Source organism: Xyrauchen texanus, chromosome 50, assembly GCF_025860055.1.
Source record: "Xyrauchen texanus isolate HMW12.3.18 chromosome 50, RBS_HiC_50CHRs, whole genome shotgun sequence".
Classification (NCBI taxonomy): domain Eukaryota; kingdom Metazoa; phylum Chordata; class Actinopteri; order Cypriniformes; family Catostomidae; genus Xyrauchen; species Xyrauchen texanus.
The window spans coordinates 13,319,887-13,343,652 of NC_068325.1; the positions used below are offsets into that span (position 1 = coordinate 13,319,887).

The 23,766-nt window shown below is 36.2% G+C and overlaps 2 protein-coding genes and 1 long non-coding RNA gene across 3 annotated transcripts; 2 read left to right on the plus strand and 1 right to left on the minus strand.

The window, feature by feature from the left end:
- Positions 1 to 477: 477 nt before the first annotated feature.
- Positions 478 to 9,023, minus strand: hsd11b1la (hydroxysteroid (11-beta) dehydrogenase 1-like a). Its single transcript, XM_052124001.1, has 6 exons — positions 8,785 to 9,023; positions 6,847 to 6,977; positions 6,129 to 6,332; positions 4,227 to 4,320; positions 3,975 to 4,140; positions 478 to 3,382 (listed from the first exon to the last, which is right to left on the minus strand). Exons 1-6 carry the CDS (start codon positions 8,870 to 8,872, stop codon positions 3,199 to 3,201), a joined length of 867 nt encoding a protein of 288 aa, XP_051979961.1. The 5' UTR covers positions 8,873 to 9,023; the 3' UTR covers positions 478 to 3,198.
- Positions 9,024 to 15,405: 6,382 nt separating this feature from the next.
- On the plus strand, positions 15,406 to 16,755 carry LOC127641499 (uncharacterized). The gene is made up of 3 exons (XR_007970172.1): positions 15,406 to 15,729; positions 16,224 to 16,318; positions 16,666 to 16,755. It is a non-coding gene; the product is annotated as an uncharacterized LOC127641499 (long non-coding RNA).
- A 195-nt stretch (positions 16,756 to 16,950) lies between these two features.
- Positions 16,951 to 19,911, plus strand: micos13 (mitochondrial contact site and cristae organizing system subunit 13). Its single transcript, XM_052124316.1, has 4 exons — positions 16,951 to 17,115; positions 17,736 to 17,892; positions 19,349 to 19,400; positions 19,495 to 19,911. Exons 1-4 carry the CDS (start codon positions 17,087 to 17,089, stop codon positions 19,590 to 19,592), a joined length of 336 nt encoding a protein of 111 aa, XP_051980276.1. The 5' UTR covers positions 16,951 to 17,086; the 3' UTR covers positions 19,593 to 19,911.
- Positions 19,912 to 23,766: the final 3,855 nt, after the last annotated feature.

Genomic DNA, 23,766 nt, shown 5'->3' on the forward strand with positions numbered 1-23,766 from the left:
TGTGTGTGTGTGTGTGTGTGTGTGTGTGTGTGTGTGTGTGTTTAAATGTTATGTTTGTAATGTTATGTTTAATCTCGGAACTGGTTGGTTTGGTTCATGACTTACAACTCCTTTGCCAAGGATTTTATGAAAAGCCTATGGATATTAATGAATGGGAAAAATACTTCCGGAACCAAGACAAAGTCTTTAGAGATCTGCACGTATATCTATCACAAATGGATTTATAAAATGCCTAGGTAGTGGCAACATTTCTAAACATTTTCAGGACAATTAGAATGTAATAGAATAGAATATATTCTGAAATATTTTTATGTTTTTATTTTTAATATATCATAGAGATGTTGCAACAAATGTAGAACAGGTTTCATTACTTCCACACTGAAATTCCATGAGATGCAACTGGCAGTCAAACACACATAATTTCAGTAGTAAACCCAACTGATAATAGTCATATACTATTCATATGTTACACTTGCTATAGTTTACTTCCACATTGCTTTTTGTCAAATCGCAATGTCAACTATAAATCCAGTCAATCACTGACACATCATCGTCACTGAATAAGAAATATCATGTATAATATGTATGTGTACACATATGCAAACTGATAACTTTATAATTCACCATTGTCACTGAAAATACTGTAGATACAAGGTGCAAAGTGCAAAAATATATACGTTTAATGAGCCTATAAACTTTTGGTAATTAAAAATAATTGTAGCAATTTTGCCATTTTGATTTGTTACACTATTCAGAAGAGAAAGGTTGAGGAATACTAATGAGGTGTGAGCATTTCTCATAAAATTGATGAGGTACAGGGGGTGGAATGAGGTCCCGGATCACTAAAGACCCGAAGTATGCTTTTAAGGGTTAAGTGTTAACCGTGTGTTTTGTGTATATGAGAGAATGTTGTTAAGTTTATGTAGTACATGTTTAAGAGACTTTCTCAAGGAATCCAGTTTGACTGGTTTGCAGGTAGGTAAAAGGAAGGGGAGTCTCACTGAGGCAGTACAGTAGCCTTGCGGCCTGAGGGTAAAAAATGTTCGGTGTGAAGGACACTTAAGTAAATATTAAGAAAGTTAATAGGTCAATTTTATTATATGTTGACTTTAAACATTTATTTGCAGTTCTCTGATTCTATTACAGGTGTATATTTATTGCAAACACATGATTTACATATAAAGATGCATCTAAATATCGTCAGTGACAATCGACAGCATGGTACAGATGGTTAAAAATAAAAATCCTTTAAAATAAACATTAAAGCCTTTAATCTGATCTACCCGACACTATTTCGAAATAGTCCGAAGAATGAGGCTGGTATGTCAAAAGTCACTGATAAGAAAAAAATATATATAAGTTCAGAGTCCTGTACACACTGCTAGAAGGAGAAAAGTAATTCAGTTCAAAGCTTTTTCAGGCTAACTGAAGAATTTCAATAATTTTAGTGAGTTTTGCAAACTTTTCAAACATTCAGCCTGAGCTGCTTCCAAAAAACTGTAATATCATATCAGATATCTGAATATCTATCAATAAAACATGCTATGACATTTAAACTTTTAAAATAACATAAACTAAATTTACTTTTGAGTAGTTGTTTACATGCTTGCAGAAAGGACAATCCCGATACCATTTTTTTTGGAGAACGAGTATGAGTACCGATACTTGCTTTTCGGCACTCACCGATACCGATACCTGCTTATATATATATTTATTTTACTTTTTTTTCTTCAGAATTTCATATTCAACAGTTTATTTCAATTTAATCATCAAAATGGGGTCTAACTAAATACATTTATTTAATTAAAGTATAACCAAGTCAAAATAGAACATTTAATTTTGTACATTTATATTTTATGTAACTTCACAGCACAATTCAAAACACATAACTGAAGTTATTTTTGTCAAATAAAGTGCAGCACAACAGAGCATCACAGATGTGAGATATTGCTTAAATATAAGACAAGGGTGATTGATTTATTATTATTGTAGTAATATTATTACAGTGAATATTACATAACTATACAGTAGTGATATATTTCTATCATAATTTTTTTCCATTCAAATGGAACTTTTATTTTGGAGGAAGCTTTTATTTTGGTCCTTTCCACTTCTGTGTGTTTTTGACAGTAGCTTCTCATCTCCGAAAAATCAGCTTGCTACGTGTCCCAGTGTGATTATTAAACCGCAAAAGGCTGCTATTTAGTTAAATTATGTGCTGCACGCTACATATTGAATTAGCACTCTGCTCGCTGTCATCTACTACAAACAGAGCGTATAATGCTCATGATGGTGATTTAGAGCTCCTTGGTATGAGCAGCCGACTTCATATTTACATTTAAACATTCTTAAAACAAGATCTATTTACTCTGAAGCATACAGCACATGCAAACTATATATTTATCTCATTAAATCACAGTCTTTGCGGTTTAATAACTACACTAGGACGTAAATTTAATTTGTGCGCTTAATGTTTACGCAATGACATTCGTACATTAGATGGTATGAGAATTATATATCAGCAGGTCCAAACTACCAACAAAGATATATGCAGCCCTTAACCTAACCTAACCTAACTCTTTCCCTAACCCTAACTGTGAGTGAAAGTGACGCAACCTTTTGGAGATCGGACAACCCCCTTTTGGAGTAAACCCGTCCCCTTCTGGAGTAACTCCGCACTCTTTTGGAGATACCACTCCCATTTGGAGATCTCTGGCCTGCAGCTATACCTACTTGGATGGTATCGGTTTTTGGTATTGTTACATTTTTGCAAGCATGAGTAGAAGAAGTACATAAGCACAGTATCGGATCCGATTCTGATGTCAGTATTGATATCGAGACATCCCAACTAAAAACATTTCATCTTCACAGCAGGAATACCTTCTTGATAATGCACTATAAAATTACTTGAATACATTTTTTATGTAAAAAAAATTACAACATACTCCATGTTTATCAAGTTTTATTTTTGGCCTTTTTGCCATTTTAATATTATAGAGAGTACAGGAAACAACAAGAAGAAGAGGGAGAGATGGGATTGGGAAAAGACTCAAACTACCCATAAAACCTGCATGAGCACCATGGCTCAGTGTGTCTGAGCACATTTTCTAACCGCTAGGCCGTGGCTCCAGCGGCTTATTCCATGTTGATGTCGCTGCACATACAAGGATTCCCACAAGGCTTAACTGGTTGCACAATTTATGGATTATATGTGTAGGAATTTCGAATTGCCAGATCCCTGTAGTAGGGGAACCAATCTCTGAAGAGAGTGGCGTAGTAGGTGTAAAAGGGGTAAAAGGACTCCGACTGCCGCAATGCTCCAGCTTCGATAATGTGCCAGGCGGCATCGTGTGCAGGGTAGGCGGTCATATTGATATAACCTCTGCATTAAACACATCAGAGATATGAGATATGTTAGCCTTTTATAAGTGTCATAAATACTTCGTTTTGAAGAACCATATGTAATTAACAGGTCATGTGAGATATGTAAATGAGAGAACAATTGCTATTTATGACAGAGACAGACTTTGTCCAACCTTTTGCACTTTCTAATCACAGCATGACTGTGATTTGTGAACCTGCAGGAACTTCTAAACTAGGCAACAGTTTAGACACATAGGCCGTATTCATGAAGTAAAACAAAGTAGAACAAATTTCAGTTTCAGTTGATTGTAAATGCATTCTTACATACATTTTTGCACCGAAGTGAAAAGGTCAATTTCGTCAAAATGGTTTTACTAGTTTTGCTTGTGTTTCATGAATGAGGCCCACTAAATTTACTCATATATAAACTGACATACATGTTTAAAAGGTTTATCAATTGTTAACTTACAACACCTCCCAGTTTTAGTCATAGTGATTGTTAACATATAGAACCCAGACATATGTATTGTTAATTCATCTTTAAAAAACTGGCACTTAATCGTTGACCGTTAAAAAAAAACGTTGTTGGAAATTCTGACATATGCACTCACTTGATTTTCTCCATGGCAGACTCTGTATCGATCAGGCCGAGTATACATATGGTCACAGACACATTGCTCCCCTGCATAGCTAGCTCATGCTGGAGAGTTCCAAAGAAACCATTCAGCGCAAACTTAGTTGTAGCATACGGTACAGCATAGGGGTTGCACATTTTTCCTGATGAAAACAGTTTGAAATTATTCAATTGTCTGTTTCATTGTGGCATCAGATCCAATTGTTGGAAAAGTTTATATTTTAATCACCTAACAGGGAAGAAACTACGACTATGGATCCTTTACTCTTTTCAAGTGTTGGCAAAGCTTTCTTCGCCATCTGGGCGTAACTGAGAAAATTCACCTAAAAGAAGGTATAAAATGGAGGAATGAATACAAATGTCATGGATTCAGGTCATACACTTCAGTTATACTCAATAAATAAATTTTTCTTATATGGGATCAAAAGTAACAATAAAGGTATAGTCCACACAAAATGTTCCATAAATTGAATTAAATTTGAGTTGAGGGAAACTTCAACTTTAAAATTTTAAGTCCAGACCGACCTGAAATTTTTGAGTGTAAAACAATCTGGAATCTTGTATAAAGGCTGAAACATAATGAAAGCAGATGCGGGCGACTGGCCACCACATTGCCAACGCATGGTCCGGCTGAACGTGCATTTTGCATTACCAGGAACAAACCTCAGTACTCAGTGTAGTGAATTAATGTCTGTCCCATTAAACTAAGTGTTATTATTCTGGTAAGTTACTATAAAAATATTGACTTTAACTTACTTAGCAAGTATTCTTTTCAGACTGCTGCTTCACCATGACAGTAGTTGACTTGAAAGAGAAAAATCACTGTAGAAGCGAAACTTTCACACTAATCCTGCTATTGCGCCTCTATTGGCAATGTTAAGCATGCAACGCGTACTTACGTTGTGTTATGAATTGCGCTCTGACATATTTCAGAACACTTGCTTGAAATCGAGCTTGCATTTCAAGATGTGTCTGCGTTCATATACTTGCGTAAAGAATGTATCAGCCTTAAAACTAACATGAAGTCCTCTTTGCAACCTGAATGTCTTCAGAACATCCAATGTTTGTGACACTTAAGCTAGCGCCATGACTGAACTAGAACGCAGGTGTTATGAGATGCGTTTCTTTTTTATCGTTTCAGTTAATTTTAGCTTGTGTAGAAAAAAGGTGGTCCTGCTTGAGATGTTACACAACAGTCAAAGACATCTGTCCAGCGCGTGTTTACATAGAAAAACGATTGAAAAACAGCACAGATGCACACAAAAACACGTTCGATGTAAACAACCTCTTGCTTGCCTGTTTAGACTGATCTCACAGTGAAATCGGAAATAGTAGGTTGATTTTTCTTTAGCTAAAATCGGTCTGTGCTTCTTGAAATTCAAAACAATGCCCCCCAGTGGCCAAAGTGGCAAGTGTTGTTGGGCGTAATGGCACATGTGTGTTTCGTTTTTCGTGTTTAATGTCCATGGAGGGGTGCTCCAACTAACATTGCACTCAAAGTGAGTTGTAAATTGAGTTGCTTTCAGCTCTACAGGATATATAATACAGTGAAGAGGAATACATATTTTATGAATTTTATTTTACTCCCAAACCCCAAACTTAAACCTAACCATCAGTGGAGTGAAAATGCAATGTTAGTGTTTACTGATTATATTACTGATTATACGAGCTTCCAGTTGCACAACAAGGGAAGGTAATCATGCTTGAACCGATGCAAAAGTGTGTGATGGGAGATGCCGCTTGTCAGTGAGTTGATATAATGTGTCCGATTCTAGGGTATTGGAACTCTCGGAAACAACATGGCGACTTCCCATGTGATCATACTGGTCTGTTCGAGCACATTGTTTTCATAAATTACAAATACAAACTCGTCCCTTCCCAAAGTTATACTAAAAAAACTGACCCTATCCTGGCTTGGGTAACAGACCTTGACTTTGACAGTCCCCATCCCTGTTCACTTTCATAATAATTTTGAATAAAAGAGTAATCAGAACAGTATGCAAAATATCTTCTGTGTTCCACCCAAAAAAAAAATAATAATACTGGCTTTGACCAACATGAGGGTGAGTAAATGAAGAAGAAATGAATCATCATCTAAAAACATTTGAGCATCTTCTGTATGATTCTATACCTGTAGCAACCATCTAATATGCTCTATGTCTCCATCCCACATTTTATATGGACTGGGCCCAATATGGTTCAGGACCAGGAAATCCAGTCCCCCAAGCTTTTCAATGGCATTCTGCACCACCATCTCAGCATCGGAGGGGTTGGACATGTCTGCTGGGATGAACAAGGCTTTTTGTGCCCCAAGTTCCAGGCACTTGTTCACAACCTGCAGTCAGATTTAAATCAAATTTGTTGCATATGATGGAAACATGAATTTTGTCATGAAAAGAATATAACACAAAGATTTTGCAGAGAAATTGTGTGTATTCCTATAAAAGCATTATTGTAGATTAAGGTTTGTGGCTTTAATGTCTGTTAGCTTTGCAGCCATCTACAGTATGGTAGTATGCTTTATACTTTTTCTCTAACAGGAAAACAGACAAAAAATGTGTGATGGCTCACCTTGCACTCAGGGGCATGTTCAAATTTTGTACAATAAAATGCACTTTAGTATGAGAGTGTCCCTCTCCCTAATACTACATGACACAAACTAAATGCGTAGACATGAAAAAAAGGCTATTGTATATATAATTATTGTTATTATTATTTTAATTTAATAGGAAATTCGTCAATTCGAGTTATTCATGGGGTCTTTGAAGAAACAAAAGCCATTTTTAAGTCTCTGTCAAGATGAAAATGTCAACGAATAAGGAATAATGAAAGAAGGAAAGCCCATTTACCTGTTCTAAGACATTTGCTCTCCTTGCCGTGATAACTAGTTGGGCTCCTAAACGGGCATAGTGGTATGACAACTGCTCACCAATACCAGTACTAGCACCAGTCACCAGCACTCGGGCACCCTTTAAGGACTCTGAAAAAGACACAGATCATGGTATTCATGAGTTCAACCTACCACAGCTGGTGTCAGAAGTGGGATAGTACAAACAGCCATTGATCCTCATGACAGACTCAACCTAGATATGGTCCCTGGAAGCCTTGATAGGCAATAAAACGCTACCATTGGTAATTTGAAGGATGCAGTCTTAAGGTTCATCAATTACACTGAGTATGTCTAAAAGTCCTGCATTCCCAAACTCCAATGATGAGGCCCAGACATTCCGCACGAAGAATGGGTGGACTGATCCCGAAACATTGGGATTGTCCAGTGAGGACGAAGGTCCTGTCTCGAGCTACTCTTGCGACTGGAACAACCCGTCTTTACTGGCCTCATTGACAATGAGGCTGAAGAAGGTGGACTCTGCACATAGTTTTCCTATGGACAAAACTCCAAGTTCTACACCCCCAAACCCCTGGACGAGGTCAGAGACAATGGATCTCGGACCAGATATCACACAGATTCACAGTTCGTCAAAGGGAGAACTAAGTCAGTTATTTCAAGCGGTTGAGATGGTCCTCAACACCGCTCACACTACTGGGGAGGCCAGGAGGAAGGAAGAGACAGGTCTAGCACAGAGGCCGGTCCGATAGATCTACAGAAGACTAACCAGGGTCTCCACAACCAAGTACAGTACACAGAGGAGGGCGAATAAATCACCCCCAGGCTGGGTTGTCGAGCCCCCAATTCCACGGCTAGTTCCCCGCCACCCGCACCAAACCCCCTTGTCACCATGAGCGAACCCAGTTTCCCTAACTTGCTGGACAACGCTCTTATCTTCGACCCACCCTCTCCGCAGTCATGGGCCAATATCATTGAGAATGTTGAAGGATCATACTGACCAGGTGTCCATGGTGTGACAGATTCGGATGATCGAAAATTGTAATCTGAACATTGCACATTGGAGTGAGCTGTTTTCATCGTGTGAATCCCGTTAGATTTGCTTCTTTTCTGCAGGTGTCGTTTAGCTATAAATCTTGTGTCTGCATCCACTACTTGTCTTTGCATAGACCTGGCTATGTTGCATGCATGTCTATAAATCTAATCCTCATGAATCTTGGTCTTGTCTTTGTCTCTGACTAACCTACAATAGACGTCTTAATAGACTAAAGGTTACAACTCATCAGCAGAGCACTGTCACTACGTTATTCAGATCAAGTATATAGAAGAATAAGAATGAAATAATATAATGAGTCAAAGAAATGACAATTCATACAAAACCCTTCAGAGTGGGAAGAAAACCCTTGAAGACCCTCTTTTGACTAATTCTCAGATTTGTTTCACTCAATAGGCCTACTGTCTGGTAAAGTGGGACACTTGCACGGTATATTATAAAGTGGGACACTTCATTTTTCCACTCTTAATAATTTTTGTTATTTTTTTCAGTGTTATTGTAAAACATTTTGTAAACTTGGAAAATTTCCATTTGAATTAAAGAAAGAAAAAAAACTACTGTTCAGAATTTTTAGATATTATAATTTTGCTTGCAACTGTGTCAGCTCTAATACTAATATAGAACATTAGCAAGCACTAAAACAAATTATAAAAAATAAAAAAAGGAAAAAATATATAGGCTATATAATTTTTAGTTCATATTCATGCTACCTAAAAAGTATACGATCAATAGAACAAATTGAAATAATTATATACACATTACATACATGTAAATACACTGTACTGTGCACTGAACTGCATTGCACTGTCCATTTAATCTTACACATGAGTTTAATCAGCGGACATTATACATTTTATTAAACGACTGTGCAATGACAACAACACTCACCCTCGTTAAAAGACGGACCTCTCCATAGAAATGAAACGAAAGCGACGCTTATGCTGCAGAATAAAAAAAACTTGGCATAAAACTTCATTGTTGGAATGTGGAAGTGGACTGCGCAGATTACGAAAATATGAACATCAATCTAAGTCAGTTACGTTTGTAAGCAAAGAAGAAGAAAACAAAGAGAAAAAAGAAGAAGAAGAAAAAAAACACGGCAGAACCGAATCACTCTGAGGTGTGTCGAAAATGGGTGAAATAATCAGACAGAGGCGGAGCCATGCTGCAGTTCAAAAGCTTGGGAGTGATAAATGCACTTTCCAATTAACTAATATTAGTATTTTTATCAATGTAACAATCATATATATATATGATTTTGTATGTATATATATATATATATATATATATATATATATATATATATATATATATATATATATATATATATACATATATATATATATACACACACACACACCGATCAGCCACAACATTAAAACCACCTGCCTGATATTGTGTAAGTACCTCTCATGCAGCCAAAACAGCACCAACCTGCATCACAGAATAGCATTCATCTCACCAAAATTGTCCAGAGTGGTTATCCGAGTTACTGTAGACTTTGTCAGTTCAATCTGGCCATTCTCCGTTGACCTTTCATCAACAAGGTATTTCCATCCACAGAACTGCCGCTCACTGGATGTTTTTGTTTTTGGTACCATTCAGAGTTTAATTCTAGAATCCCAGGAGATCGGCAGTTACAGAAATACTCAAACCAGCCCATCTGGCACCAACAATCATGCCACAGTCCAAATGATGTGATTGTCTACCTATCATTATGAGGACTTTCCATAGACATAATGATTTTTATACTGTACAAACTATAGATTATATCCCTTAAACCTAACCCTCACATAAAACGTTCTGCATTTTTACAATTTTAATAAAACATTGTTTAATATGTTTTTTAAGCTATTTAAATTATGGGGACACTAGAAATGTCCTCATAAACCACATTTATAGCATAATACCCTTGTAATGACCAGTTTGTAACCTAAAAATGTGTCCTCGTAAACCACATAAACATGTTGTGTTTCCATGTTTATGGGGACTTCCCATAGACATAATGGTTTTTATACTGTACAAACTTTATATTCTATCCCCTAAACCTAACCCTTACAGAAAACTTTCTGCATTTTTACATTTTCAAAAACATAATTTAGTTTGATTTATAAGCTGTTTTCCTCATGGGGACCGAAAAAATGTCCCCACAAGGTCAAACATTTCGGGTTTTACTATCCTTATTGTGACATTTGGTACCCACAAAGTGATAAATACATACACACACACACACACACACACACACACACACATTAGTCACCCCTCCTTTTCTTATTAAAAAATAAAATAAAAAATAAGAAATTACAATAGAAGTGAATGTGGCCATATTAAGTACCTCACTGTAACCTCTAGGAGGTACTAGTCCAAATATTTTTTTCTTAGTAATTAACAGGCCACAAATGCTGTCAATTGAGCTTAACTTGTATTGAACCCGGAATATTTCTTTAAATTAATTAAAACAATAAAATTGCAGCATTTTCTGACTGCAAAGATGGAGCACTTGTATTATTGTAAAATGAATGAGAGAAATGAGAACACCAAATGGCAAATATAGAAAAGAAAATCTCACCTTACAGGTAAAAGAGCCAAAAATCCTTTAGTTACAGACAGACATCGCCTGTCAGTCAACATGGGAAAAATTGTGTTTTAGCATTTTGGAGATTTCAGTCTTTTACCATTCAAATAGATAGGAGTTGTACATTTATGCTGCTTGTACCTATAGAAATAGAGCACAACAGTCTTGTCCCATTAGTAAAAATGTAATTCATAGATGAATTGATTTCCAAGGATAACTTATAAACCTTTAAATACAGAATTATCATGAGCTTCAAGGTTGTTAATTGATGGTATATGCTTCAGTTGAAGCCATCAGTCTGCATTATATCAACTTTATTGATTAAAAATCATGTTTGATAGTGGAATTCATGGTAAATAACTACATTAACCATGATCCAGAAGAGGAAGCTTGACCAGTCAGAGAACAGCGGCCAATAAAGCCCGCAAAACGAGCCCTGTAGCAACCGCACACACTAATGGCACACTACGAATGACGCAACCAAGTTGTTCTCCCATCACTCCCAATAAATGCAAAATATATGGTTTCTATACTTATAATCAACAACCTAAAATCAATAGTTTTATATATTCCCATATTTTTTAAATATGTCATTCGCAATGCTTCATGGAATTGTTTATGCCCTCGTGAAATAAGGTAAGTACAAAGTCTTGTCCGTTGTCTTTTTGTCCAGTTTTCAAACACTTTTTTGACCCCAAATTTGTTTTGCAATGTTGTGATTCACCTCGGAGCTGGTTGGTTTGTCTCCAAGGCCGTAACCAGGATTTTTCAAATACCGAGGTAAAAAATAACAACATATTTATTTTCCATACCAACATGTGCAAACTGTGCACCGTGTGTGTGTGTGTGTTTTCCTGTATCTGGGTGTGTGTAGTATCTTCAGTAATGTAGGAACTGAATTAGCTACACACAATAACTGGAATAGCACTTTATTGTCCTCCAGGCTTACAGAGCCTACATGTGACAGGAACGCTTTTCTCATAACAACATCTTACTCTCCCCTAGGACCCCACATGATCCGGAAGATCCACTGCACCTCTTGTGGTGTGGAGAGGAACTGCTGTTAACTATAACCTAAATCTCAGGATACCGCAGTGTGAACTGTTGAAATATAACCTATAGGTAGTTGTGGCTTCTTGCGCAACCTCTGAAATGGTGGCGATCCATTTGTAGTGTACTCTACATTATATTATATAATATATAGTGTGTATGCATCCTCGGAAATGGACTTGGGTTCTCACCACTAACTGTAAGCGATAGAAAAATATTTCCATTATCAGTTCAGTTGACTCAAATGTTGATACAACACCTGTACTGCAATGCATACATACAATACATAAAATAATAAAGAATACCTTTAGCTTTCAGTAATTCAGTCTCACCTTTTATCAAAACAAGTACTATTCTTCTGTGGCCATATGCATCCCACCTTTGCAGGACTCTTTTGGGATAACGCAACGCAGTGTCTCGCACAGCTCACATAAACTTCAATTTGAAGTTAAATTTGAAGGTATGTGAGTTTATGTGAGCTGTGCGAGACACTGCGTTGCGTTCTTTAATTGGTTTAGGAAACACTCCGCTACAGCCGACTATTTTCGTTTTGACATGACAGCGGTATCTGCTATGGAGGCCCAAACCAGCATAAATATTAAATAAATAAATAAATAAAAATAAAGGAATAAATGTCTTGATAAAACAAATATATTTAGTTTTTAATTAAATGTATTCCTGAATGTATTATTGTATGACTTTATTCCTTTATTATTTTCTATATTTATTTTTAACTTTATTTTTCTTCTTTTTAACTTTTATTTATTCATTTATTTTTTATATTTTTTTGTATTTATGTATAAATTAATTTTTTATATTTATTTATTCCCACATATATTTATTTCCATATTTAAATATTCCATATATATTTATTTATTTATGCATATATTTATTTTTACTTTTCTGTGTGCAACATGTAAATGAGGGAGGCGGTCCTTGCGTAGCTCCAGTGCATCATTGTTTGAGAGCTCTAGTACTAATCGGAAGCAGATGGACGTCCCACCTCTGACTCCCACAGATGTAGAATTCTCGAATATGCAGGGAACGTTTTGCAGAGAGTTTAACAATCCAGGATGTGCTTCGACATTCATACCGGCCTACAGCTCTCCTAAAACATCAATAAGCACCACTACTCTAAATGAAACAGTCATTTGATGCGTGGTTATCGACTTAATTTGCAAGTTGCAAGATATATGTGAAGCGTCGGCTATAGATTTTTTTATTGTATTTTTTTATCAGGGAAATTAAGCATGGTTGTATCTTTTACAATGAACAATCATAACAACAGAAATCAATATTATGAATTTGCGGACCTCAAAATATGAAGTTATATACACAGAAAAAAAAAAGAAAAGCATAAGGTTAAATCATATCATTAATGAAACTTGCTCATTTTGTGGATTTGTTGAAGAAACAGCTCCCCTATGGGATCAATTCCATGCCACATTTATTTGCAAAAATATAAAGTATTGCAAAATAAAATAATGTTTTGCAAAAGAAAAAAAGTATTGAGCAAAAAAATATATATATATTTTTTAAACAAAAATGAAGTATCACAAACGTAAAATAAAATATCGAGAGAAAAAAATTACGTTTTGCAAACAAAAACAAAGAATTGCAAAATATAAATAAAATATAGCAAAAACCAATATATAATTAATTGTAAAAATCAATGACCGTTGTAAAAGAAACTAAAGAACTTTGATCCTTTTTATCTCTGCAACAGATTTTTAGGCAGCAATGATTTTGCCACACATCATTTTCTTTGCAATGCCTACAAATTATTTTGCAATGCTCCTTTTAATCTGCATTTCCATCACGTGTGAGCTCGTGATACCGTTTTGCCTTTGCGCTTCACTTTTCTCTGCGTTTCACTTTATGGCACTGTTTTGACGTGGGGGTGGAGTCAGGGGATTGGGGCGTGTACAACGGGCTCGGTGATGCCTCCCTGGAAGTTACGTCATTAGCTTGAGACACAGCTCAAACATCATGGCTGAGCGCATGCAGGTGGATCTCAGGTATGTAAAGTTGATTGTTTCCTTTTATTAGCATTAAATGTGCTTTAACAGCGTTTGCTTCAGATAAAGAAGTTAGAGATCAGTTAAAGCGGTGGATTTATTAGCCATACTCGCTAATATAGCCAGCATCTGCAGTTTTTTCTTTCTCAATTGATTGATTCTTATGTTTACTTTATAGATTGTATTTGTCTATACCATAGTATGTTGTCTTCTAAAAAAATAATGTAAACTCCATATTTAGATGTAACATTATCACTGTTAAAGGAGACAATAAATAGATGACAAATAAAAAGTTAAACGATCGTAACAAACGTGCATGTGCTCCGTCTTTAAAAATAAAGTTTTGAAATATAAAATGTTCACATCCCCTATATTCTTAACCCTGCGTTATACAGCTATGTGGCATGGGGGCATGGTCGTGTGTCGGTCTGCGGGAGAGAGAGAGAGAGAGCGGTAAGGCTTGTCACCTGGTTTGTAATTATCTCTAACACCTGTGTCTTGTTGTAGTGATACGGAGAAAGACATTTAAAGGGACGCCAAGTGTCGAGAGAGAGAGTGGATCCAGAAAGCATCACTGAGTGTGATGTTGTTCTGTTTATGTTTACATTTCTACGGTGGTGACCGTCGTATGTTCGTGAAAGAAATTAAAGTGCTGGTTTCAAACCTGCTTCGCTGTCTTCTGACTCCTCCATTGTTCAACGAACCTGTTCACAAGCTACTTAAGTTCTTACAATGCATTGTAGACAAAATGTACGTGTATCTAGGTCATCTCATGTAATGATTTGCTATGTCACATTTAGCAGAGAGAATATCCAGATGTCGTGACGAATCTTATTAGTGTTCTGACTCAAAGCTTCGGTCATATTCAGGCAGCTCAGGGTCAGCAGCAACAACAGCAGCTTTCTCCTGCTGTTTCTCTGCCTCGAGTATACTCAGCAGGATATAACCAGGTTATCAGCACCTACTCTTAAGAATCAATCTGTTAAATTTGTTTTGCTTTTGCACAATTAACATAAGTGATGTTCTTTTATTGTTTGTAGATCGTTTCCTGGGATGCTTATGTTACGATCGTTTAACTTTTTTATTTGTAATCTATTTATTGTCTCCTTTAACAGTGATAATGTAACATCTATTTATATATTTTTAAATATGGAGTTTACATTTTTTTTAGAAGACAACATACTATGGTATAGACAATTATAATCTATAAAGTAAACATAAGAATCAATCAATTGAGAGAGAAAAACTGCAGATGCTGGCTATGTTAGCGAGTATGGCTAATAAATCCACCGCTTTAACTGATCTCTAACTTCTTTATCTGAAGCAAACGCTGTTAAAGCACATTTAATGCTAATAAAAGGAAACAATCAACTTTTTTTAAAAAAAATTTATTGAACACCAAGAACAGAACAAAAAACAGAATGTACATCTACAATGGCATTGGTAAGTACAGGTAAATGAGTATTAAGCAAGGCACATATCAGTTAAAATAAAATAAATACATTCAATGTAGGCCTATAAAATACAAATACAGAGGGGTGTCTTTATTCCTCTTTTAAGAGCTCAAGGTCTCTTATTATTCCAGCCAATTTCTGGGCCTTTTTACTTTTCATACATTCCAACGCTGGAAAGAAATTACAAATCAATTCTCTTTTAAATACAGAAAAATAAGGTTTCGTCTTCATACATTTGGACTTATCAATGAAAAATGTGCCCAGTATCAACATTACATTAAAAAGAAATTCATTTATTTTGTCGTCCAACAGCACTCCAAACATAACATGTTTCCTAGCAAAAGTGGGCAGTGAGTGAATCTTAGATTCAACCAATAAGACATATTTTCCCAAAAAGTATTTGAAGAAAAAAAGATGATCAGTTGTCTCTGTCAATTTGACAAAAAGTACAGGCATTTTCTTCAAAATTAAACCGTTGTCTTAAAAATTCACTTGACGGGTATACCCCATTGAATATTTTAAAATGAGTTTCCTTAAACAATCAACTTTATATACCTGAGATCCACCTGCATGCGCTCAGCCATGATGTTTGATCCGTGTCTCAAGCTAATGACGTAACTTCCAGGGAGGCATCACCGAGCCCGTTGTACACGCCCCAATCCCCTGACTCCACCCCCACGTCAAAACAGTGCCATAAAGTGAAACGAAGAGAAAAGTGAAGCGCAAAGGCAAAACGGTATCACGAGCTCACACGTGATGGAAATGCAGATTAAAAGGAGCATTGCAAAATAATTAGTAGGCATTGCAAAGAAAATGATGTGTGGCAAAATCATTGCTGCCTAAAAATCAGATGCAGAGATAAAAAAGTATAAAAGTTATTTAGTTTCTTTTACAACAGTCATTGATTTTTGCAATTAATTATATATTGGTTTTTGCTATATTTTATTTATATTTTGCAATTCTTTATTTTTGTTTGCAAAACGTTATTTTCTCTCGATATTTTCTCTCGATACTTTATTTTACGTTTGTGATACTTCATTTTTGTTTTACTTTTTTTTTTTGTTTTGTTTGCTCAATACTTTTTTCTTTTGCAAAACTTTATTTTATTTTGCAATACTTCATATTTTTGCAAATATATGTGGCATGGAATTGATTCTATACTCCCCATTTATTTTGTGATTGTAGTATAACCAATAAATCTTGGATTGACTGACGCTCTTATGTTTTTAGCCCCAGAAATAGCTATAGTTTACACAATATGTAACGTCACATCAAAACAAGTCAAGAGTAATCGAGCACACGCTTCAATCTACAATAAGCCAATGGTGAGCAGGACACGCCCACATCATTATCATACAAGAGACAGAAATGTAAGAATAAATACAAAAATAAATAAATGTGGGAATATTTAAATATGGAAATAAATACATGTGGGAATAAATAATTATAAAAATAAATGAATGGATAAATAAATAATAATAAAAAACAAAAACAAATAAAAGAATAAAAAAAGGAAAAAAAGTCATACAAAAATAAATTCAGGAATACATTTAATTAAAAACTAATTATATTTGTTTTATCAAGACATTTATTCCTTTATTTATTTAGTTTATTATTACATTTATTTATTTATTATTTTTGCATGTTTTGTCCTCCATACACCGGAACCCAGACGACTGAAAAAGTTTGTGGCCACCCCGGAGTGTTCCAAAGATGGCCGCCGAGTGGACAGACTTGCCTGTAGAGCTACTTTGATAAAGGTATCGGTATATTCACCAGAAGAAAATAAAACAGAAAAAGAAAAGAAACGTTAAAGCAGCAATAATACCCTTCTAATTTATATATGTTTTGAAAGCATATATGTATAAAAATTAACCATTTTTTTTGATAACACGTGAAGTGTCGAATGTGTGGATCGCGGAGATCACGGCATTCAAAACAAGCTTTATTCAAACCGGCCCAGTCAGCTGGTGCAAATGCCCTTGTCAGTGGAGCTCGCTTTGACAATAGTATAGAATAACTACTAAATATTGTTTTCTGGACAACATTTCTCTCAAGTTCGTACTTTATATCTTAAAATTGCTTTTGAGATAATGGCTGCCAAGATTTTGCCTGTAGTCAAGTAAGTGTCTTTGCATTGCTGCAAATAGTGCTAATTTGCAGTTAGCTCACTTGTCATCAGTGTGCTTCTGTCCAATTTTAGAGACATTATTTGACAATTTCTTTTTATTTTATATACTAATATCATATATACTAGACCCGCATGTCTTTGGATAACTCTCTGCGTTCGCATTTTAGGAAAACGATTGCTAGCATGCTAATTACAATGTAAATTCAATGTAAATAAACTTGAACATCATAAACATTATGCATTGGGTTATCGGTTTGGATCTTTAATCCGCTGATTTCTATAAAATTAACGTTTAGGTTAATGCCATAACAACTCAGTAGCTTGCAATTATATCTATTGTTTTGTGCAGTGAGTTTTTTTCCTCACTCATTTGTACAGTTCATTTATGAAATCAACAATTCTCATGTAATGTGTCTGCTAGACCCCAAACTTTAAAGATCTAACTCCTGTTAACTAACAAGGCAATTATTGATAGTCTGGCTAAACTTTACTCCACTGTGGCCCACCAAAGGGACCTACTTTTGATCTCAGTACTGATAGATCTGTCTAAAATGAGCTCTGCCAGCCATGGTGAAGTAGGTAATCAGTCTTTGTGTTTATGTATGTTTCAGGTTTGCCACTAAAGTAACCATTGCAGGAGGAGCCCTTTATGTGGCTTATGATTCAGGACTGATTGGAGGTAGCGAGGAGGGGTCAGTCGCCTTGGGGAAAGCTAAAGCTGCGATTCCCCCTGCTGTGGATGAATGGATGAAGTACTTTGGCTTTGAGGTAAAATGCATCTTATCACTTATCAATGTATTTCAATATGCATTGTTAAACAGTAACTCCTAGATGGAGATCTTTTATCAACCATCCTGAGAATTGGTTTCCACAAAATCTGATATTTCTTGTTTTGACTAGTCTTTAATGTCTAAAGGAGGTAGTTCAGTGGATGACATCAACGCTAAGTAGTGAAACAAAATGTGTAATTCTGTATCCTTTTAAGCTCTAATGGGCCCGCCGAGAACAAAATTATGATCAAAATATAAATTACTACAGTCTTGAACAACACAAAATAGATATTATTTTAAAGCTTAGCTGTAATTTGCAATGCATGTAGGCAGTGTTAAGTTTTGATAATTTATTAATAATTTTGAAATCACATTTGATTATAATTGGTAAAAACATCAAAATGATCAAAAAGTAATGTGTCGTATGTCATTGAAAAGCTCTCAAAGAATAGAATACAACAAGCCCATTTCTTTAACTCACAGAAACAATTGTAGTGAGTAATGGTTAAGTATATGTCTTTGACATACGTGTTGCATGTAAACAGGTGTTGCTTACTAGGGGTGTAAATCACCAGTTTCATCACAATCAATTGCATTTTATTTTTTTACTCACAAATGCAACCAAAATGTAATTTTAATATTTTATTGCGCACTCTGAAAATTGCAAATCCTGTATACACATTGGGACATCCACAATAATATAAGGTATTTCAGTTGAAAGCTCTAAAAGAATAATAATATAAAAGAAAGTCACTTACATGTAATCATCAATCGTTTGATGGCAGCTCATTGCCTAGTAAACAGTACAGTGAATATTTTTCGTCTCCACAATAGTCAAGCAAGTCTTACAGTCCAAAATACTTACATACACATGACAGTGTTTATCTGTGTTTTTTCTTGGCTACAACTTTCACAGTTTTATTGACAAATTCTGTTAAGGTTTACTGTGATTAATGTTAGTAAGGGTGTTTATGAGTAGATGTGAAAAGTCTTGTAATTGATGTTGGGGTAGGGCAGGTGTTTTCTCTTTCCCTTGTCAGCGCTGTTCTGAATATCGTGGCTGTTTAGCCATTTGAATTGTTTTAAGAACACAACTTCAGTCTCCGTGTGGTCACATGAGAATTATATTTAGCGCTTATAAAGCAAGATGAATATCATAAGGTTGCTGCTTCGCCTGACGGAAATGTGTACAGATGTGGCTGGCATTAGAGTGTACAATAAACATGCATCCAACATGCAAATACGTTTTTTAAAGGACAGTGCACTATAGCACGGAAGTCATTTCATTTACAAAGGTGTGAAACCACTGAGGGAAAAGACGACGTGTAAATTCGTAATCTGTACATTTTGCTAACCAGAACACTTCTCGTGGTGGCATTTGTTACTCAAGTATTTGTTCTTAGTTGTATCACGTCATGCTGTTGTTGTTGTTGTTGTTGTTGTTGTTGTTTTAGCTTCCAGCCACACCCAAAATAGAGTTCTCCCCACTGGATGCATGGAACTCAGGTAAATATAGTTTATTTGGTGGAAAATGTTTCTACAGTACATAATCACTTTTAGCCACATAACACCTTACAATCTCTCAATTGTTTCTCTTCAGGGGTCCAAAAGTCTATCCACGCCTTATCGGTTGCTCCATCCACAGTGAATGACTACACCAAACAAGGCCTGCAATACCTGAAAGATCTCTCAAAATGAGCGTTTAATGCATAACAGTTTGCATAAGACACTATCGACATAAAAATTCTCAAGATGCAATGGCTGAGAAGACGGATACACTTCAGGAATCTTTAAGCATATGTTTTTCTTCCCATATATATGTCACTGACTGAATTCCATAGGTGGAACAGAAATGAAAGTTTGTTCACGATATGAAGATATTATGTCAACAACACCAAAATGTATGTCCTTTTCATGTCCTGTGCTCACACTGTGGATTAAAGGAACAGAAATACACCTGTTGTAACGCTGAGATGAGTCATAATTTGAAAATTGTAATGTAAACGTTCTATATGTATATTATTATTTCAGCTCTATTATACAGTATATCTGGAAAATGTCTTCCAAACCTTTCCAAAATTAATATTTAAAAAATTATCACAAAAAAATAAATAGAATATATATATATATTTATATAAATATATAATATATATTTTATATAGTTTATTTAACTAATCCCATTTTGCTTTGTCTTTTTTTTACGTGAATATACAGTATAAGCGTGTGTGTGTGTGTGTGTGTATGTATATATACACTCACCTAAAGGATTATTAGGAACACCTGTTCAATTTCTCATTAATGCAATTATCTAATCAACCAATCACATGGGAGTTGCTTCAATGCATTTAGGGGTGTGGTCCTGGTCAAGACAATCTCCTGAACTCCAAACTGAATGTCAGAATGGGAAAGAAAGGTGATTTAAGCAATTTTGAGCGTGGCATGGTTGTTGGTGCCAGACGGGCCGGTCTGAGTATTTCACTCAGTATATCAATCTGCTCAGTTACTGGGATTTTCACGCACAACCATTTCTAGGGTTTACAAAGAATGGTGTGAAAAGGGAAAAACATCCAGTATGCGGCAGTCCTGTGGGCGAAAATGCCTTGTTGATGCTAGAGGTCAGAGGAGAATGGGCCGACTGATTCAAGCTGATAGAAGAGCAACTTTGCCTGAAATAACCACTCGTTACAACCGAGGTATGCAGCAAAGCAATTGTGAAGCCACAACACGCACAACCTTGAGGCGGATGGGCTACAACAGCAGAAGACCCCACCGGGTACCACTCATCTCCACTACAAATAGGAAAAAGAGGTTACAATTTGCAAGAGCTCACCAAAATTGGACAGTTGAAGACTGGAAAAATGTTGCCTGGTCTGATGAGTCTCGATTTCTGTTGAGACATTCAGACGGTAGAGTCAGAATTTGGCGTAAACAGAATGAGAACATGGATCCATCATGCCTTGTTACCACTGTGCAGGCTGGTGGTGGTGATGTAATGGTGTGGGGGATGTTTTCTTGGCACACTTTAGGCCCCTTAGTTCCAATTGGGCATCGTTTAAATGCCACGGCCTACCTGAGCATTGTTTCTGACCATGTCCATCCTTTTATGGCCACCATGTACCCATCCTCTGATGGCTACTTCCAGCAGGATAATGCACCATGTCACAAAGCTCGAATCATTTCAAATTGGTTTCTTGAACATGACAATGAGTTCACTGTACTAAAATGGCCCCCACAGTCACCAGATCTCAACCCAATAGAGCATCTTTGGGATGTGGTGGAACAGGAGCTTCGTGCCCTGGATGTGCATCCCACAAATCTCCATCAACTGCAAGATGCTATCCTATAAATATGGGCCAACATTTCTAAAGAATGCTTTCAGCACCTTGTTGAATCAATGCCACGTAGAATTAAGGCAGTTCTGAAGGCGAAAGGGAGTCAAACACAGTATTAGTATGGTGTTCCTAATAATCCTTTAGGTGAGTGTATATATATATATATATATATATATATATATATATATATATATATATATATACACACAGGTCCTTCTCAAAAAATTAGCATATTGTGATAAAGTTCATTATTTTCCATAATGTAATGATAAAAATTAAACTTTCATATATTTTAGATTCATTGCACACCAACTGAAATATTTCAGGTCTTTTATTGTTTTAATACTGATGATTTTGGCATACAGCTTATGAAAACCCAAAATTCCTATCTCAAAAATTAGCATATTTCATCCGACCAATAAAAAGAAGTGTTTTTAATACAAAAAAAGTCAACCTTCAAATAATTATGTTCAGTTATGCACTCAATACTTGGTCGGGAATCCTTTTGCAGAAATGACTGCTTCAATGCGGCGTGGCATGGAGGCAATCAGCCTGTGGCACTGCTGAGGTGTTATGGAGGCCCAGGATGCTTCGATAGCGGCCTTAAGCTCATCCAGAGTGTTGGGTCTTCTCAACTTTCTCTTCACAATATCCCACAGATTCTCTATGGGGTTCAGGTCAGGAGAGTTGGCAGGCCAATTGAGCACAGTAATACCATGGTCAGTAAACCATTTACCAGTGGTTTTGGCACTGTGAGCAAGTGCCAGGTCGTGCTGAAAAATGAAATCTTCATCTCCATAAAGCTTTTCAGCAGATGGAAGCATGAAGTGCTCCAAAATCTCCTGATAGCTAGCTGCATTGACCCTGCCCTTGATAAAACACAGTGGACCAACACCAGCAGCTGACATGGCACCCCAGACCATCACTGACTGTGGGTACTTGACACTGGACTTCAGGCATTTTGGCATTTCCTTCTCCCCAGTCTTCCTCCAGACTCTGGCACCTTGATTTCGAATGACATGCAAAATTTGCTTTCATCCGAAAAAAGTACTTTGGACCACTGAGCAACAGTCCAGTGCTGCTTCTCTGTAGCCCAGGTCAGGCGCTTCTGCTGCTGTTTCTGGTGCCTGTGCACAGTGGCTCTGGATGTTTCTACTCCAGACTCAGTCCACTGCTTCCGCGAGGTCCCCAAGGTCTGGAATCGGTCCTTCTCCACAATCTTCCTCAGGGTCCGGTCACCACTTCTCGTTGTGCAGCGTTTTTTGCCACACTTTTTACTTCCCACAGACTTCCCACTGAGGTGCCTTGATACAGCACTCTGGGAACAGCCTATTTGTTCAGAAATTTCTTTCTGTGTCTTACCCTCTTGCTTGAGGGTGTCAATGATGGCCTTCTGGACAGCAGTCAGGTCGGCAGTCTTACCCATGATTGCGGTTTTGAGTAATGAAACAGGCTGGGAGTTTTTAAAAGCCTCAGGAATCTTTTGCAGGTGTTTAGAGTTAATTAGTTGATTCAGATGATTAGGTTAATAGCTCGTTTAGAGACCCTTTTCATGATATGCTAATTTTTTGAGATAGGAATTTTGGGTTTTCATGAGCTGTATGCCAAAATCATCAGTATTAAAACAATAAAAGACCTGAAATATTTCAGTTGGTGTGCAATGAATCTAAAATATATGAAAGTTTAATTTTTATCATTACATTATGGAAAATAATGAACTTTATCAAAATATGCTAATTTTTTGAGAAGGACCTGTATATATATATACACACACACGTATGGAATGTTTGGAATAATGTACAGATAATATACATTTTATAGTCGGGACATTACTGATGTAAAAAACAGCACCATCACTATTTGAAAAAAGTCATTTTTAATCAAATCTAGATGGCCCCATATCAGCAGCTATCACTCCAACAACTTATCCTTGAGTAATCATGCTAAATTGCTATTTTGGTACTAGAAAATCGCCATTATATCAAACACAATTGAAAGCTATTTGGTTTGTTAAATCAAGCTTAACATTGTCTTTGTGTTTGTTTTAGAGTTACTACAGTATGCAATAGACTGGCATGTCTTGAGTCAAAAATTGCAAAAAAGAAACTGTTTTCTTTAGTTACTCATCAGTCAAGCATTGTTATGAGGAATGAAGTCTTTACAATGCTTGAAATTGCATTTTCATACAAAGATATACACTAAAGTCTTCAAAGACAAAGGACAACTGGCTCTAACAAGGACAGAAAGAGATGTGGAAGGCCAGATGTGCAACTAAACAAGAGGATAAATACATCAGAGTCTCTAGTTTGAGAAATAGACGCCTCACATGTCCTCAGCTGACAGCTTCATTGAATTCTACCCGCTCAACACCAGTTTCATGTACAACAGTAAAGAGAAGACTCAGGGGTGCAGCCTTATGGGAAGAATAGCAAAGAAAAATCCACTTTTGAAACAGAAAAACAAAAAGAAAATGTTAGAGTGTGCAAAGAAACACAGACATTGGACAACAGATAATTGGAAAAGAGTGTTATGGATCTAAA

Bases quoted from the DNA above. Each gene is read 5' to 3' on its own strand.
- micos13 (XM_052124316.1), top strand. From the start codon at position 17,087: ATGGCTGCCAAGATTTTGCCTGTAGTCAA. The intron at 17,116-17,735 runs GTAAGTGTCTTT...TGTATGTTTCAG, and splicing joins AAGATTTTGCCTGTAGTCAA to GTTTGCCACTAAAGTAACCA. The intron at 19,401-19,494 runs GTAAATATAGTT...GTTTCTCTTCAG, and splicing joins ACTGGATGCATGGAACTCAG to GGGTCCAAAAGTCTATCCAC.
- hsd11b1la (XM_052124001.1), bottom strand. From the start codon at position 8,872: ATGAAGTTTTATGCCAAGTTTTTTTTATTCTGCAGCATAAGCGTCGCT. The intron at 6,333-6,846 runs GTAAATGGGCTT...ATCTGACTGCAG, and splicing joins GAGCAAATGTCTTAGAACAG to GTTGTGAACAAGTGCCTGGA. The intron at 4,141-4,226 runs GTGATTAAAATA...TGTTTTCATCAG, and splicing joins CGTAGTTTCTTCCCTGTTAG to GAAAAATGTGCAACCCCTAT.